The sequence below is a fragment of the Chrysemys picta genome, chromosome 3 (genome assembly GCF_011386835.1).
Source record: "Chrysemys picta bellii isolate R12L10 chromosome 3, ASM1138683v2, whole genome shotgun sequence".
NCBI classification, from domain to species: domain Eukaryota; kingdom Metazoa; phylum Chordata; order Testudines; family Emydidae; genus Chrysemys; species Chrysemys picta.
Window position 1 is genome coordinate 44229044 of NC_088793.1, and position 19542 is coordinate 44248585.

At 41.3% G+C, this 19542-nt stretch overlaps 1 protein-coding gene across 5 annotated transcripts in view; it reads right to left on the minus strand.

Annotated features, from left to right (window-relative positions):
• Positions 1-19542, minus strand: part of CSMD1 (CUB and Sushi multiple domains 1) — a 1932406-nt gene that overhangs the window by 211163 nt on the left and 1701701 nt on the right. For all 5 annotated transcript variants that reach the window (XM_008163737.4, XM_005289701.5, XM_065587776.1 and 2 more), the window contains one exon: positions 15459-15647. In XM_008163737.4, coding sequence (XP_008161959.2) covers positions 15459-15647 — 189 coding nt within the window. The remainder of the gene's footprint in view (positions 1-15458; positions 15648-19542) is intronic.

Sequence of the window (19542 nt, forward strand, 5' to 3'; positions counted from 1 at the left end):
GATGAACTCTGCAAAGACACGAGCCAGGTCACCCCTTCCTCTCCCCCTCCTCCACTGCAACAGGAAGCAGCTCCCGTCCCCTCTTTCACTTACAGTGTGGAAAGGCTGCTGCTAGCCACATTCTGGTGTGAACCCTAGCAGAAATCTGGGGAGGAGGGCATGTGACCCTGCGTCCCCTCCCACCATGTGTTGCTTCAGGAAGACACAGTGCCAGGTACCAGGAGAAATGGGTCCGTCCTGGGGGCCCAGCCAGGCATGGAAGGCAAAGGCAGAGAGCACCGGGCAGGAGGACTGGGTTGGTCGATCTCTCTCTCTCTCTCTCTCTCTCTCTCTCTCACACACACACACACACACACACACACACACACACACACACACACACACACACACACAGTGTGAGAGAGATGTATGGGAGTGTGTGTGTGTCACCTCTCCACGTGTGAACCCTAAAGTCTTAAGGATAAGAAGGTAAATAAAAAGAATCCAACTAAGCAGTATTTCTTTTTAACAGCCGTTGAACTTGCTTGAATATGAATAATTTTAGCAGGTGTACCTTGTTCAGCATAGGGAAATATGGTCACCCTAATCCATTTTATTATGGATGTAGGAGGAAGAGGCAGGGAGGATGATGTCTCACTCACCGTATGGTTTGAAAATACGGTAATGTTAGGGCAGCTAGAGGATATGGTCAGTAAAGGAGTACCCTTGGTTTGCTTGCCCAATGTAAAAGGGGGTTGGTTAAATGCCCTTTCTTCTGGTTGATTCCTGGTTCCTAAGTAGCCCTCAAAGGCAGCAGACAGACTCTGACAGCCATAGGATTGGGGCTTCATACAGATAACTGAAAGCCAGACCTCCAGCCTTATGCTAAGCATAAACCACCTGGTCCAGAGAATCTGGTCTGCTGTCTCCACAGTGTTCCCTGCCTCTGATGGTTCAATGATCTTTAGAAAGCTTGCAAGATTGCTATGTTCAAATATAATTCCTGACACTAATATAATTTCAAGAGTAGAATCCTTTAAGTTACATTTTAGCTATATAGTTTTAAAAATGTTAGTTGCTTTATACTGAAAATATGTATAGGTTATGCTTTTCTATGCTTTCTGGTTCAAAACTTTTTTTTTTTATTATTTTGTCTTCACTGTTCAGTCACTGTTTATAAAGCAGACCAAGTTTTAGCTCAATAAAGATCACCCAATTCTTCCTTTACTCTTGTTACCCAGATCTGTCAATAAACTATCACAGCTAATAGAAATATATTATAAACATGAGATACACAGCTGATACTATGATCTTTTTCAAAGTATTACAGAAAGTATTACAACCTGCTAACTAAAGAGAAATAATAGCCCATATTTCCAGCATCTATAAAAATGGCAGTGGTTTGAGTTAGTAAGTCAGTCTAATTCAATTATTGTACTCTTCTTTAGATGACATGTACAGAGAGAAATGGGCCCTTTATATAGGAAAAGGTCTTATCTAGAGTGGAGTTGTTTGGTGGCTGAACCGAAAAACAAAAAGAAAACAGTTCATTTAAAACAAAAACTGATTTTTTCTTCATTTTACACTCTGTAACAATAAAACAAAAATAAAAAATAATTTCAGTCAGAATGAAATGTTTTGAATGATCATAGAATTATGGAAGATTATGGTTGGAAGAGATCTCAGGAGGTCATCTAGTCCAACCCCTTAAGAAAAACAATATTTCCAAATTAAACATCAATTTGATTTTACATTTAATTTGTACAATGTCATTTTGAATTGACATTCAGTTTAAATGAACCATTTCAACATTTTTTAAACTAAAATTTTGATATTTCTGAAATTTTTGTTTTTAGTATTTTTTTTATAGCTAACACTATTTACTGAATCCAACCCAAATTTACAAACAGTGTTGGTACCCCAAACAATCAATTTTTCAATAATTTACTATTTGCTCAAAAAAAGTTATCATCTTTAATCTTAATCAGGCCTCTGGTTTTATGGGTGTAACTTTACACCAGTATGTGTGTCTGCGTGTGTGTGTGTATGGGGTTGAGGCATGCAATGTATCATGGGGGGCATGGCCTCATCAATCTCTGTAAATCTCGTGTGGTCCACTAGACAGAAATCCCACTGCAGCACAGAAGTAGGGCTTCTCCTTGACAAGCTCACAAGACTCTCTGACAAGTCATATAAGACATTTAGGGGTCTCCAACCTCCCTCCTCTTGCCTGTGATAAGAGGATCTTGAACTCCCCCCACTCCACTCCTTATGGGGTAAGAAACTTCATCCTTCCCAAAACTGTATGCCTTAGAAAGCTTGTTTGTCTCTGAGGACCTAGACTGGAACTGCCAGCTGCCTGACAAACCTGGGAAGGAATGTTGGCCCCATAAGGTTTCCAGTGAGTGGTGGCTGGTTATGAGGGGCCCCTAAAGCCTTCTTAAGGCTAGGAGTGTCCTCAACAAGCCTCATAGGACTTGCAGAAAGGAAGTAGATGTAGCAGTAGGTTAATTAGCCTCTTAACTCCTACAGAAGGGAAGGACTGTCACCAGGGTTGCTTAAACAACCCTTTCAGCTGACGGAGGGCTGCATACGGGAGTTTGACAGAGGGAGGCTTACGATGGTTAGGAAGACCCGCAACACCTGTGCCAGCACTGCTACTGTCTCCTCCACCTGTGCCTGTAGCCAGACAGAGTGCCTAAGCATGGATGCCTCTACCCAGATCCTGGTGTGGTTTTGCAAAGACTGTAACTTGCAATTTCCACTTACTGATATCCAGGCTGGGGGGACCATCCAATGTGAGAGGTGCCTGCTGGTGGAATCTCTCAGACAGCAGGTGGGAGAGCTACAGGAGGAGGTGGCTAGGTTGAGGAGCATCCGTATCCACGAGCAATTCCTCGACAGTGTCCATGTGGAGACAGCTGAGGTAGCTGTCCCAGTACACAGGACTGCTGATACACCACTGGTGGAGGAGGAGATGGCTCAGGGTGGACACTGGCAGCTGGTTACTTCTGGCAGCAGGCAGCGCTCCACCCTTGCTCCGAACCCTCCTGCCGTGGTTATAGGTAACCGTTATGCTCTTCTTGATACAGGAAAGAAGGAATCACTCCCTACAGTAAAGGAGGAGAAGCCTCGTACCCCTAAGGCTGGAAAGTCTGCTGCCACCACTGCGAATAGGAAACGTAGGGTAGTGGTGGTCGGAGACTCTCTGCTGAGGGGGACGGAGGCGCCCATCTGTCGCCCTGACATTTCATCTCGGGAGGTATGCTGCCTGCCGGGGGCCCGTATCAGAGACGTTACGGAGGCATTGTCGAGGATTATCCAGCCCTCTGACTACTACCCCATGCTACTCATCCATGTGGGCACAAATGATACTGCGCGGTGTGACACTGAGCGGATCAAGAGTGACTACAGGGCTCTGGGAGTACGGGTGAAGGAGTTTGGAGCGCAGGTGGTATTCTCTTCAATTCTTCCTGTCAAAGGTAGGGGCCCGGGCAGAGACAGATGCATCATGGAGGTGAATGCCTGGCTGCGAAGATGGTGTCGCCAGGAGGGCTTTGGCTTCCTAGACCACGGGATGCTATTTGAGGAAGGACTGCTAGGCAGAGATGGCGTTCACCTTTCGAGGAGAGGAAAGACCCTATTCGGCCACAGACTGGCTAACCTAGTGAGGAGGGCTTTAAACTAGGTTTGACGGGGACAGGTGAGCAAAGCCCACAGGTAAGTGGGGAATATGGAGACCGGGGAGATGGGTCGGAAACAAGAGGGAGTGTGGGCTATATTGGCAGAGAGAAAGGAGAGTCAGGACAAAACTGGGAGGAAAGATCAAACCAGTATCTTAGATGCCTATATACAAATGCGAGAAGTATGGGGAATAAGCAGGAAGAACTGGAAGTGCTAATAAATAAATACAACTATGACATTGTTGGCATCACTGAAACTTGGTGGGATAATACACATGATTGGAATGTTGGTGTGGATGGGTACAGCTTGCTCAGGAAGGATAGACAGGGGAAAAAGGGAGGAGGTGTTGCCTTATATATTAAAAATGTACACACTTGGACTGAGGTAGAGATGGACATAGGAGACGGAAGTGTTGAGAGTCTCTGGGTTAGGCTTAAAGGGGCAAAAAACAAGGGAGATGTCATGCTAGGAGTCTACTACAGGCCACCTAACCAGGGGGAAGAGGTGGATGAGGCTTTTTTCAAGCAACTAACAAAATCATCCAAAGCCCAAGATTTGGTGGTGATGGGGGACTTCAACTATCCGGATATATGTTGGGAAAATAACACAGCGGGGCACAGACTATCCAACAAATTCTTGGACTGCATTGGAGACAACTTTTTATTTCAGAAGGTTGAAAAAGCTACTAGGGGGGAAGCTGTTCTAGACTTGATTTTAACAAATAGGGAGGAACTCGTTGAGAATGTGAAAGTAGAAGGCAGCCTGGGTGAAAGTGATCATGAAATCATAGAGTTTGCAAATCTAACGAAGGGTAGAAGGGAGAACAGCAAAATAGAGACAATGGATTTCAGGAAGGCAGATTTTTGGAAGCTCAGAGAGCTGATAGGTAAGGTCCCATGGGAATCAAGACTGAGGGGAAAAACAACTGAGGAGAGTTGGCAGTTTTTCAAAGGGACACTATTAAGGGCCCAAAAGCAAGCTATTCCGCTGGTTAGGAAAGATAGAAAATGTGGCAAAAGACCACCTTGGCTTAACCATGAGATCTTGCACGATCTAAAAAATAAAAAGGAGTCATATAAAAAATGGAAACTAGGACAGATTACAAAGGAGGAATATAGGCAAACAACACAGGAATGCAGGGGCAAGATTAGAAAGGCAAAGGCCCAAAATGAGCTCAAACTAGCTACAGGAATAAAAGGAAACAAGAAGACTTTTTATCAATACATTAGAAGCAAGAGGAAGACCAAAGACAGGGTAGGCCCACTGCTTAGTGAAGAGGGAGAAACAGTAACAGGAAACTTGGAAATGGCAGAGATGCTTAATGACTTCTTTGTTTCGGTCTTCACCGAGAAGTCTGAAGCAATGCCTAACATAGTGAATGCTAATGGGAAGGGGGTAGGTTTAGCGGATAAAATAAAAAAAGAACAAGTTAAAAATCACTTAGAAAAGTTAGATGCCTGCAAGTCACCCGGGCCTGATGAAATGCATCCTAGAATACTCAAGGAGCTAATAGAGGAGGTATCTGAGCCTCTAGCTATTATCTTTGGAAAGTCATGGGAGACGGGAGAGATTCCAGAAGACTGGAAAAGGGCAAATATAGTGCCCATCTATAAAAAGGGAAATAAAAACAACCCAGGTAACTACAGACCAGTTAGTTTAACTTCTGTGCCAGGGAAGATAATGGAGCAAGTAATTAAGGAAATCATCTGCAAACACTTGGAAGGTGGTAAGGTGATAGGGAACAGCCAGCATGGATTTGTGAAGAACAAATCATGTCAAACCAATCTGATAGCTTTCTTTGATAGAATAACGAGCCTTGTGGATAAGGGTGAAGCGGTGGATGTGGTATACCTAGACTTTAGTAAGGCATTTGATACGGTCTCGCATGATATTCTTATCGATAAACTAGGCAAATACAAATTAGATGGGGCTACTAAAAGGTGGGTGCATAACTGGCTGGATAACCGTACTCAGAGAGTTGTTATTAATGGTTCCCAATCCTGCTGGAAAGGCGTAACGAGTGGGGTTCCGCAGGGGTCTGTTTTGGGACCGGCTCTGTTCAATATCTTCATCAACGACTTAGATATTGGCATAGAAAGTACGCTTATTAAGTTTGCGGATGATACCAAACTGGGAGGGATTGCAACTACTTTGGAGGACAGGGTCATAATTCAAAATGATCTGGACAAATTGGAGAAATGGTCTGAGTTAAACAGGATGAAGTTTAACAAAGACAAATGCAAAGTGCTCCACTTAGGAAGGAAAAATCAATTTCACACATACAGAATGGGAAAAGACTGTCTAGGAAGGAGTACGGCAGAAAGGGATCTAGGGGTTATAGTGGACCACAAGCTAAATATGAGTCAACAGTGTGATGCTGTTGCAAAAAAAGCAAACATGATTCTGGGATGCATTAACAGGTGTGTTGTGAGCAAGACACGAGAAGTCATTCTTCCGCTCTACTCTGCTCTGGTTAGGCCTCAGCTGGAGTATTGTGTCCAGTTCTGGGCGCCGCATTTTAAAAAAGATGTGGAGAAATTGGAAAGGGTCCAAAGAAGAGCAACAAGAATGATTAAAGGTCTTGAGAACATGACCTATGAAGGAAGGCTGAAAGAACTGGGTTTGTTTAGTTTGGAGAAGAGAAGACTGAGAGGGGACATGATAGCAGTTTACAGGTATCTAAAAGGGTGTCATGAGGAGGAGGGAGAGAACTTGTTCACCTTAGCCTCTAAGGATAGAACCAGAAACAATGGGTTTAAACTGCAGCAAGGGAGGTCTAGGTTGGACATTAGGAAAAAGTTCCTAACTGTCAGGGTGGTTAAACACTGGAATAAATTGCCTAGGGAGGTTGTGGAATCTCCGTCTCTGGAGATATTTAAGAGTAGGTTAGATAAATGTCTATCAGGGATGGTCTAGACAGTATTTGGTCCTGCCATGCGGGCAGGGGACTGGACTCGATGACCTCTCGAGGTCCCTTCCAGTCCTATAATCTATGATTCTATGATTCTATGATTGTGCTGCCCCTCGCCCCAGGATTCTGTTGATTCACACCTGTTCTTTTGCTCCCCTTCCTCCCTTCTGCACTGCCCCCAGTGCGCTGCTCCTCACATCCCCTTTTTCCACTTCCAGCCACATATATATCAAAGGAATTAATCACAAACAACTTCTTTTGGTAACAAAAACCAAATGTTTCCCCATTGATAAGACTCCCTGGCAAACAGTTTATATTTTCAGCACTTTCTGCAAGGACAAAAGGCTATAAACATAAAATAAGACAGATGTAAAACAGAAAAAGATGACTTGTTTCTCCAGTACTCATTTGGGATCCTACTATAAACTCATCAGAATTGATGGTGAATTCTGATTTCACTATTTCAAATCTTAATTTTTAGCAATTTAATTTTGGTTGTATGTACTCAATCATAACTAACATAAGTAAATACTGTAACCTAGATTTTATCTCTAATCTTTCCACTTTTTACTATAAAATGGTAAATAAAACGTTTGAAGTGTTTTAATCCTGGGGAACATTTCTGTTGTTGTGGTGTCATAATTCTCTGATTCCTTTGTTCAAGTAACTTCAAAATTATCAGAAAACAGCTCTCACCCTTAGATTTAACGAACCAATTTTGAGGCCAATATTGCTTTTTATGTGAATTTTTTGTTGTTTTTTTGAGGGGAAAAGGAAACTTTGCAGAGTGTGGCATAACTGGGTTTCTAATATAAACTCAGTTGACTTAAATTGTCAATGCTACTTCCATCCAATAATGTTTATTTTTGAGGGAACTTGCGAGAACTGTGGGGAAAAAATTTCTAAGCATCAGCCCATTTTATATATACATTCACTCCCTTTTTGCACTCAAAATGCATAACTAAATCCACATGAACTCACTTGTAAATTACTGTAAGTGATGAACATGAAGCCTTCTCAAGCTACTATTTAAAGTACCAGAGAATGGAGGAAACAACAATTAAGGCAAACACTGAAGGTTATCAAAATGGCTTACAAACTTTGCACTACAAGATTACTTCAGTTAACATTGAAGTACCATCAAGCTTTTGAGAGGAACATGACAGCTATTTTAAAGTACGCAACATCAGTACTAATCTGTTTAGGTAGGAAGTGAAGTTCACCCTCAACACAAAAAGTCCACAAAAGGTGAAGTTCACGCTCAACATAAAGTCCAGGCACTACTGGACACTTTAATGTTACTGAAGCCCTATTTCAAGGGCTTATCATAGAATCATAGAATCATAGAAAATTAGGGTTGGAAGAGACGTTAGGAGGTCATCAAGTTCAATCCTCTGCTCAAAGCAGGACCAACACCAACTAAATCATCCCAGCCAGGGCTTTGTCAAGCTGGGCCTTAAAAACCTATAAGGATAGAGATTCCACCACCTCCCTAGGTAACCCATTTGAATGCTTCACCACCCTCCTAGTGAAATAGTGTTGTCTAATATCCAACCTAGACCTCCCCCACTGCAACTTGAGACCATTGCTTCTTGTTCTGTCATCTGCCACCACTGAGAACAGCCGAGCTCCATCCTCTTTGGAACCCCCTTTCAGGTAGTTGAGGGCTGCTATCAAATCCCTCCTCACTCTTCTCTTCTGCAGACTAAATAAGCCCAGTTCCCTCAGCCTCTCTTCATAAGTCATGTGCTTCAGGCCCCTGATCCTTCTGTAGTCAGGGGACCAAAACTGTACACAATACTCCAGATGTGGCCTCACCAGTGCCCAATAGAGGGGAATAATCACTTCCCTCGATCTCCTGGCAATGCTCCTACTTATGCAGCCCAATATGCTGCTAGCCTTCTTGGCAACAAGGGCACACTGCTGACTCATCTCCAGCATCTCCCTACTGCCCCCATTTTCAACATTAAATAAGATAAAAAGCTGTAAGAAAATGGATACATCTGTAAAAAAACAAACAAACAAAAAACAATTTATCCTTAAGCATGTTTTGTTCTTTTTTTTTTTTTTTTTTTTTTTTGGTCTCACCTTCCACTGTTTTATTCATTTCTTTTTTCTTTCCTTTTTCTCTTCCATTATCTTTTTGCCATTGTCCTATCCTCCTGTTTTCTAACCTCTTCCTTTGCCCCCATCTGTCTATCATACCACATACTTTGATCCACTCCAAACTTCCTACCTTACCCTGGTTTTCTCTGCCCCTGTCACATTTTGGTTACCAGACTTCCTTGTTCCCACAGTCTCTCTCCTTCCTCTGACCATGATTTCTCCGAATCTCTCTTTGCTCAAAATCCCGTCCTCTCCCCTAGCTCTATCTTTCTCTGACCAATTTTCTCTCCTTTCTCTTCACCCTCCTCATTTAGCCTTCATAAAATGAAGGATGCAGGCTCTTCAAACTTAGCCTTTCCTGATGCGTCTCCTGACTGCACTAGGTCTCTGGTGAGCATGATTCAGGTGGCCCAGACTGCATTCCCTACTACAGTCTGTCACCATCCAGCACACACTAAGTGCACAAGCCTCATCTCCCTCACGGTTTCACACATTTAGTGTGTGCTCCTGTATGGGCTATTCAGAAATCCATGTCCAATTCTCTATTTTCATCCCATCATTGATGTACTTTGGGCTGGAGTCACTCTTTTATTCCATCATTTCCATTACACATGTTAAACATGCTCTGTTTTAATATAAAACACACAATATACTCCACTGAATAAATATATCCAATTTAGATGTTTTCTAAAATGAATTTAAAGGATGTTTCCACAGAAAAAAAATTGGACCATTAAAATTTATAATATTGTACCAAATTACATGTTTTAAAAAATACCCAACAATTTCCAAGATATGATATATTCTCCATGGCTCTCAATTAAATTCCTCTAGGCAGCTGCCCAGATGTTAACTAAACTGTGTATACCATAGCGCTAGCAGCTGCTCAATGCATGGCAGCCAGCCATTCCTTCCTCTGAGTCCTACTGCTCAGCCAATTCTCTTTGTTCAATTTTTTTTTTAAAAGATACCCCAAAATAACTGTGCCTGAGGCCTAGACTTTAATGGGGTCCTGCTGTGCATTTACCTACTGTGCACATAAAGTAAAACAATTCAGCAGAGACTATTCAAAAAGAAGGGAAATAAGTCATCTCTCTCTCCCAGGAAGTGAACGAGTGAAGAAAAATCCAAGATCACAACACTCATTATGTTAGCTCAAAATAACAACATAGCTAGTTTAAGTATTTTATTGGAACATGGGGTTACTCATTAGATACCATCTGAAAAATAAGACAGACTTGAATGTTTAAAAAAAATATTTTTGTGGGGCAGATAAAGTAATTGAGTAAATAAGATATGGACATATTTAAAAACTATCATGCACACTTTTTAGAGTAATAACACTGGTCTACAATTTTTGAGAAGTCATCTGCTTGAGAGATAAAATGTGCTATTTATTATGTATTTTGATGTGCTGAATTCAAATATGACAATTAAAACAACTGATTGGCTACTGTTTCTAAGATATTTAAGCTTTTACATTTTATGTCTATGTATATTGTGTAGATAGTAGAGTTTTAATCATAAATTGTAAACCTAGGTCTTTTCATGTGTTTATGGTGGCTTTACATGATAATATTTCACCTGTCCTGTTTATGTAACACTTAACACTTAATCAGCAAAAGGGTTATCTAAATAAAATGTATTATGAAACAAAAGGCAAAAAACTATTATGTACATAGTTTAGTCCTATTCAGTGTCTACTCGGCGCTTCTTGGCTTGTCTCTTGTATTCATTAAATGGAGCATCTCTTGTCACTGTCCAGCAATAGTCTGCAAGCATTGATGGGCTCCATTTGCCCTGATAGCGTTTCTCCATTGTTGCAATGTCCTGGTGAAATCGCTCGCCGTGCTCGTCGCTCACTGCTCTGCAGTTCGGTGGAAAAAAATCTAGATGAGAGTGCAAAAAATGTATCTTTAGTGACATGTTGCAACCAAGGCTTTTCTATGCCTTGAGGAGGTTTTCCACCAACCACCTGTAGTTGTCTGCCTTGTTGTTTCCGAGAAAATTGATTGCCACTAACTGGAAGGCTTTCCATGCCGTCTTTTCCCTGCCATGCAGTGCATGGTCAAATGCATCATCTCGAAGAAGTTCAAGAATCTGAGGACCAACAAAGACATCTTCCTTTATCTTAGCTTCACTTAACCTTGGAAATTTTCCATGGAGGTACTTGCAAGCTGCTTGTGTTTTGTCAATGGCCTTGACAAAGTTCTTCATCAGACCCAGCTTGATGTGTAAGGGTGGTAACAAAATCTTCCTTGATTCAACAAGTGGTGGATGCTGAACACTTTTCCTCCCAGGCTCCAATGACTGTCAAGTGGCCAATCTTTCTTGATGTAGTGGGAATCTCTTGCATGACTATCCCATTCGCAGAGAAAACAGCAGTACTTTATGTATCCAGTCTTCAGACCAAGCAAGAGAGCAACAACCTTCAAATCGCCACAAAGCTGCCACTGATGTTGGTCATAGTTTATGCACCTCAAAAGTTGTTTCATGTTGTCATGGGTTTCCTTCATATGGACTGCATGACCAACTGGAATTGATGGCAAAACATTGCCATTATGCAGTAAAACAGCTTTAAGACTCGTCTTCGATGAATCAATGAACAGTCTCCACTCATCTGGATCGTGAACGATGTTGAGGGCTGCCATCACACCATCGATGTTGTTGCAGGCTACAAGATCACCTTCCATGAAAAATAATGGAACAAGATCCTTTTGACGGTCACGGAACATGGAAACCCTAACATCACCTGCCAGGAGATTCCACTGCTGTAGTCTGGAGCCCAACAGCTCTGCCTTACTCTTGGGTAGTTCCAAATCCCTGACAAGGTCATTCAGTTCACCTTGTGTTATGAGGTGTGGTTCAAAGGAGGAGGATGGGAGAAAATGTGGGTCCTGTGACATTGATGGTTCAGGACTAGAAGTTTCATCCTCTTCCTCTTCCTCGTCTGACTCAAGTGAGAATGATTCCGGTGCATCAGGAACCGGCAGTCCTTCTCCATGGGGTACTGGGCGTATAGCTGATGGAATGTTTGGATAATGCACAGTCCACTTTTTCTTCTTTGACACACCTTTCCAAACTGGAGGCACCATGCAGAAGTAACAATTGCTGGGATGATCTGTTGGCTCTCTCCAGATCATTGGCACTGCAAAAGGCATAGATTTCCTTTTCCTGTTCAACCACTGGTGAAGATTTGTTGCACAAGTGTTGCAGCATATGTGTGGGGCCCACCTCTTGTCCTGATCTCCAATTTTGCAGCCAAAATAAAGGGGATAGGCTTTCTTAACCATAGTGGTTATACTGCGCTTTTGTGATGCAAAAGTCATTTCACCACAAACATAGCAGAAGTTAGCTGCACTGTTCACACAAGTACGAGGCATCTCTGCTCACTTTGGCTAACCAGAAATGTGTCCCTTTGCAAAATCAAACACTGACAAATAAGAGAGCACGACACTGTATGATTTCTAGAGCTGATATAGGGCAATTTGTTCAGCAGAGTGATGTAAGCTTCGTTATGATTGCATCATCCATGACTTCTAGGAATAACGTGATGCAATTCATATCATGTATGATGCAATACCAGCTTCAGATTGCATCATTCATTGTTTTGCCTAAAAAGCAAGTACTGTCCAAACCCAGTCATAGATTTATTCATAGATCCAATCAGAGATGTATTTTAGTCATATCTGGTTTAAATTGAGATCCCTTCCCTTTATAACTCACTTATCCTCCGCCATTCTCAAGTCAAGGGTCGTATATACTGACCCAATAGCATATCTTGAAAACTAGAGGCAATCAACAAGTTTAAGCATCATTTTCGTTCTCAGTGACCCAGAATTAGTAAAGTTTGACTACATTTATTTCAGAAGCATTTTGGCTGTAGAGCAGTGTAATCTGTAATGTTGCTCTCACTTAAACATATCTTTTAAAGAAAGTGGATTGTTGTGTTAGTCCCATAAAAAAAAAATCCTTCCTGAGTACAGTACATCTTTTCTTGTGGCTCTATACAGTAACTGCCTTCAAGGCTCTGTGAAGATCCTTTCTCTTTATCTATGCCTTTCCAATAATTTTGCTCTCATTTTTTTCATCAGCTTTTCCATTTCAATATTTTTGGCTACTGGGGTACATTTTATTTTAATTATTAACTTTAAAATTGTACAGCCTCTCAGATGACTTCAATGACAATATAAATTAAATAAGAACATGAGTCACTATTTTGTTTGATAAAAGATGAGCAACTTCAAATCTAAAAAGTGTTTTTGTTTTGAGGCAAGACTTGAGTATGGGGACGTCAAAATCTATGGATTAATACATTCAGAGATTAAGGAGATGGACAGAGCAAATGATTGTGTAACATAGCATCTAATCACTAAACCCAGGACCTAGAACAGTGGAGCACCAGTGATCCACCCATCCACTCACAAGGGCACTAGGATCCATGCAACACTGACCTGCCCCAAGTCCCGGAGGCTAGGGGAAGAAAGATATTCCAGCTAGCACTAGGGGCAAAAGAAAGCAAAGATGGCCAGAACAAGTACAAGGAACAGTCTTAGCAAGTTCTACTGCAGAGACTGGTGAACACTGGTGATGTCATCAGGTTGCTTTCTACAGTTTTGAATCTGGGAATTCTCCTCCCTGTGTGGACTATAAGTTTGCTAAAACTCCCCCTGCATCCTTCTTCATGCTATCTACACTTCAGCCTTCCCCCTCCTGCCCTTCATATGTTCCTCCTCATTTCCCTCTCCTGTCCAGTCCCTCTCGCAATAACCCCCCTTTCAATCTCCCCTTCTCCCTTCTTTTTTCTCTACTAGCTAATAGCCTCTTCTTCCTAAACAAAACCCCATCTAAATTTAAAAGTAAAATAAAAATGTGACACTAACATGCTGTTTCCCACCATTACATCTATCACTTCCTTTATATGATTTCACTCGTTTCCCTACCCCTTTATCTGTCTTGTCTATTTAGATTGTAAGCTCTTTAGGACAGGGACTGTTAACTACGTTTGTACAATAACTAGCACAATAGGGCCTCCTCCTCAGCTAGTTACTAGGAACCATTGTCATAAAAATAATAAATAATGATAATGGTAAAAATGTTGAATTTCATTTCTTTAGAAGTTTAAACACAATGTTATTTAATTTCCTGTTTCCATCTGGATATTTTGCATGTCAAAAGGGAGAAAATGTTGGTCATTTTAATTGCTTTGCATTTCTCCAGGCAATTCATTTACTAATGCTGGAATGCTATTTTAATTATGTTGTTTCTTTGTAGTTCATTTGCATTCCATGAATGGTACAATAATGTGCACTTCTGTATGTTTAATTTGAGATTGCTATATATTTTAGTAATTTGAGGAAATTCGGGCTAACTACTCTGGAATTTTTAGTTGCTGAGTTTTCACAATATTGAGTTTAAATGTCAAAATAAGGGAATAGTATAAGCCTTTCATTCTAAATCTCTCTCACTCTCTCTGTCTGTCTTGCGCGCACACGTACACACACACAAAACATGTATGCACCTATACATGCTTACAGAACAGTTGCAGTTCAGGCATGAGAACACCACTCAGAAAAAAAATAAATAAATTGAAAGCATCATTCATAGTGGTTAATTCACAGTTTAGGAGTATAGGAATTGATATACTGAAACAAACCATTGGTCCACAGTTCATTTTTTTGTTTCTGATAGTGGTTAGCATCAGCTACCTCAGAGGAAAGTCCAAGAGATTGCAGTAGGAAATAATATAAACTATCACCATAAAGAGTTTCTTTCTAATTCCTAATAGTCAGAGATTGGGTTATGCCCTAAAGCATGATGATTTATCTCTTTTTCCAAAACTCTCAATGGCTCATTCACCTAGCTTCCTTAGGTCTCTCTGAAATTCCTCACACTCTTTTCCAGTCCTGCCTAACCTCAGTGATTTTGGGTCATCTGTAAATTTTGTCATCTGACTGTTTGCTCACTTTTCCAGATCATTAATAAATATACAGAACATTGGTCCTACATGGAAACTTGTGGAACCCACTGTAATCTTCTGCTATGATGAAAATTGACCGTTTATTCCTATTCTTTGTTTTCTGTATCTTACCCAGTTTCTTATTCATGACAATACGTTACTTCTCATATCATGACTAGTTAGGGTTATCTACACAGACACAGTCTGAACTAACAGTGTGAATTTAAAGTGGATTTGTTAAACTAAATAAAGGCCATTTTAATTCAGAGTGCGTGTCCATACAGGGGTTTAATGAATCCACTTTAAATTCACACCTTTAGTTAATCTGGATTAATTTTCCCATGTGTCGCTGTGTAGACAAGCCCTTAGCTCCTTTAGTATAATCTTGTGTGGGGCTTGGTCAAAGGCCTTTTTGTGCTTTGATCTTTCAGACGAAAGTTCTACTGTGGAACAATTGCTAAAGTTTATGCAGTACACATTCCACACGGGCACCAAGGAAACAGGAGCAGAACTTCAACAAAGGAAAACAAGCTTCACTAAACAATTCAGCAACGGTTGCTGAGGATCACTTTCATGAGTGCCCTTTATTAGTGAAACTTCCCATAACTTCAATGGCAGCAATGTCAAGCCCTTTATGGGCATGTGAATTTGCTGCTAAGAGGGTTATAGAATTACAACTGATATTTTGACCAGAGTTGACACTAGTGCAGCATATGAAAAAGATGTCCCATTGTAGGAAAAGCTAGAGTATATGAATACAAATAAAAATAATAAGAGAGCAGAATGAGTTCTGACACTAAGATACCACTATAAAGTTACCTTCACATCTTGGAAAAAGATAGTTCCAGTTCCTGTTGATCCCATGTTGGCAAGTGAGAACAGCATGACCTATTAAAACATACCCAGGATAGCACTCAAATGATATTGATTGACCCACGCTGTAATCCGAGTTGACTATATATCCATTTAAAAAAGGAGGAGGATCTGGGCAGTTTTGTAACTCGTAAGCTGGAAGAAAACAGAAATAAATATTAATCTAAAATAGATTATCTAATATTTTCTGGGATAGATTAAGACTAGATGCCTAGCATCCACAGTAATAAGGGGACTAACACAGTGTGTCAAGGGAAAAGAAGCATCCATTTGGATGATCTGGGAAGGAAAAAAAAATCTAGGAGTCAGGAAAGATGACTCTTTCAATGGGAAAGGGACTAGAAAGAACAGTCCATTTGAGGAGTTTGGGAAGGAAACTCAAGGAACCTGTGTTGGGAGGCTAAGCAAAATAATCAGTGCAGGGCTTCTGTGTTTAAGGACTCCCAAGCTTTTCGGTGATTCTATCTCCTTTAAGTCTTTGTACATGCCAAACATTTGTTCTGGAGTAACTGCATTAGGCATTTGCAGTTACCACATATGTAAAAGAAGGAAATGTCAGAGGATGCCTTTTTACTGTTTTGGCCCTTTTTTAAGTAAGTGTTATATTAAATCCTTTGCTTGGGCATAGGCTAGGTATGATCCAATAAGTATTTTGTAAGGCTCCCTAACTCTAGCTTGTTAACGATTTACAGCAGATAATTATAGACTGGGATACTATATTAATCCTGTATTTGCTTTCCATTTTATTTCTCTGCTCCAAACATAGCTTACTTTCTGGGTTCTAATGAGCTGATTAATTGGTACTGTGACAATATTTTTACCATAATACACAAAGGCATAAAATTCTATATTTTTTTAGATTGAAGAGGCATGAAGGTATAACTAGTTTAATAAATTAACAATATATGTGTACACATAATTTAAAAAGAGTATGAGCAAACTCAGATCTATATTATCATTAGATGCTATCAAAATGCAGACACATGGCATTCCATGGCTTTACATAGGAAAAACTCTTAATAGTATTAACAGAAAAATCTTACATCTCCAAAGTCTGCTTTTCTAATATTATTTTCAAATATACTCTAAAATAATGTTACTTCAAAAATTAGACATTACAGAACTCACAAAATACATTGAACCTATTCATATACAGGAAACAATATGCTTCACATTCACTGAGTAAAGGTATAGAAACTTTAGTAAAAGAAGCACTGGGTATCAATACTATGTGGCTTTAATTAGTCTTATTTACAGAATTAACAAACAGACTGATTTTTTTAAAAATTTGAGTGTCTAACATTTCCAATGAGATGAGGGTACTCAGCATCCATGAAATTCAGGCTGCATACTGGTGCCCACATTTGAAAATGTTGGTCTCATTCTATTTCTCCTTGCAAACGTAGCACATGAGAGCACTGCCACATATATAATTCCATCACCCTAGAAATCTGGGGCAAATTATTAGGATTATACAAGATTTCACTGAAGGACCCACATAATTCTGCATAATTTCCTTTGAATATCATTTTGGACCTGGTGAATTTGTGACAGAATTTCCTCACGGCTATGTGTGAAGCTTTAAAACTTTGATAATGCCTTAAATAGTATTTTAAAATAATTATGAAGCTTTTAATGCCCCTGTTGATTTAGACACTTACTCCATGCACCACGCAAAAAGACAGGAAAAAAATCTCTCAATAACTGAGCAGAGAAACCCCCTTCAAATATATATATCTAGAGAGAGACAGTCTGACTTTTAAATGTAACTCCTTTGAGATGGCTCAAACAGAACCAAGAGGGCATTAGTGCTCCTCAAACAAGTCTCACTTATTTATAAAAAAATGTCTAAGGTCCCTCCAAGGTATTTAGACACCTAACTCTCACTGATTTGTTTGATTTCAATGGGATTTATATGTTGGGTTGCCAACTTTCTAATCGCACAAAACTGAACACCCTTGCCCCACCCCGCCAATACCCCAAGGCCCCGCCCTTTCTCAGAGGCCCCACGCCACATTCACTCCTTCCCGGTCCCTTGCTCTCCCCCATTCTCACTCATTTTCACTGGAGTGGGGCAGGGAGTTGGGGTGCAGGCTCTGGGGTGGGGCCAGAAATGAGGAGTTCCAGCTTCGGGCTGGGACAGGGGGTTGGGGCCGTGAATCAGGAGTTTGGGATGCAGGAGGGGACTCCAGGGTGGGGTTGAGGGGTTCGGAGTGTGGGAGTGAGCTCAGGGCTGGGGCAGGGGGTTGAATTGCGGGAGGGGGTGTTGGCTCCGGCTGGGGATGGGGATGAGGGGTTTGTGATGCAGGAGGGGGCTCAGGGCTGGGGCAGAGTGCGAGAGGGTGTGTGGGCTCCCGGAGGGAGTTTGGGTGTGGGAGGAGGCTCAGGGCTAGGGCAGTTGTGCGGGCTCTGGGAGGGAGTTTGGGTGTGGGAGGGGGCTCAGAGTTGGGGTGCCAGGACGGGGTTCGGGATGTGGGCTCCAGCCAGGCGGTGCTTACTTAGGCGGCTCCCAGTCGGCAGCACAGTGGGGCTAAAGCAGGCTCCCTGCCTGCCCTGGCTTCACGTGGCTCCTGAAAGCGGCCAGCATGTCCGGCTCCTAGGTGCAGGGGAGGTCAGGCACTGCCCTTGCAGTTGATTTAGTTGGGAATTGGTCCTGCTTTGAGCAGGGGGTTGGACTAGATGACCCTCCCAACCCTGATATTCTATCATTCTATCATTCTATGATTCTTGCAGCTCCCATTGGCTGCAGTCCCGGTCAATGGGAGCTGCAGAGTCAGCACTCGGCAGTGCATGGAGCTTTGTTAATTGCCCTTGCGCCTAGGGGCCTCAGGGACATACCATCCACTTTCTGAAACTGCATGGAGCCAGGGCAAGCGGGAATCCTGCCTTAGCCTCGCTGCACCGCAAACTGGACTTTTAATGGCCGGTTAGCAATGCTGACCAGAGCCACCAGGGTTAAACACCAGACATCTGGCAACCCTAATTATGCACCTAAATACTCTTGATGATATGCATCCGAAGAAGTGGGCTGTAGTCCACGAAAGCTTATGCTCTAATAAATTTGTTAGTCTCTAAGGTGCCACAAGTACTCCTGTTCTTCTTTTTACTTATTGTTAAGTAAGCTAAATATAATACTGTGGTGGTTTATATTTGTTTGAGTGGCAGCTTTTTCATGTTATCTGCACCAATTATGTTGTATAGTGACTGCACCTATTAGAGCAGCAAACACTTAATAACAACAATTATTTACACTTTAATGTAATTATCTACATTGTAATCATTATAGTCACAGGTACATCAAAAATGTTGTCAGATTTCCACATTCCAGAAAGGAAAGAGATATTGTTTTTAATTTATCAAACTATATAAATAATCATTATTCACATGAGAAAAAAAACCCAAAAATATTAATGATGAATTTTTGATGTCAGAGAAGATGTGGATGTCGCTAACAATGAGGTAGGATCAGAGGCTAAAATAGGGAAAGAATAAATTAAAATTACTTAGACAAGTTAGTTGTCTTCAAGTCACCACGGCCCAATGAAATACATCCTAGAATACTCAAGAATCTGTCTGAGGAGAGATCTGAGACATTAGCAATTATCTTCAAAAAGTCATGGAAGACAGGAGAAATTCCAGAGGACTGGAAAAGGGCAAATATAGTGCCAATCTACAAAAAGGGGAATAAGGACAACCTGGGGAATTACAGACCAGTCATCTTAATTTAGGCATCCAATAGCTTTCTTTGACAGGGTAACAATGCCTTGGAGGCGGGGTGGAGGGGGGAAAGAGGAGAAGTGGTAGATGTGTTATACCTTCACTTTAGTAACACTTTTGACATTGTCTCACATAACTTTCTCATAAACAAAGTAGGGAAATGCAACCTATATGGAGCTACTATAAGGTGGGTGAGACCACCTTGGAAAACCAATTGCAGAGAGTAGTTATCAGTGGTTCACATTCAAGATGGAAGGACATACCGAATGGGGTCCCACAGGGATCCGATCTGGTTCCAGTTCTGTACAATATC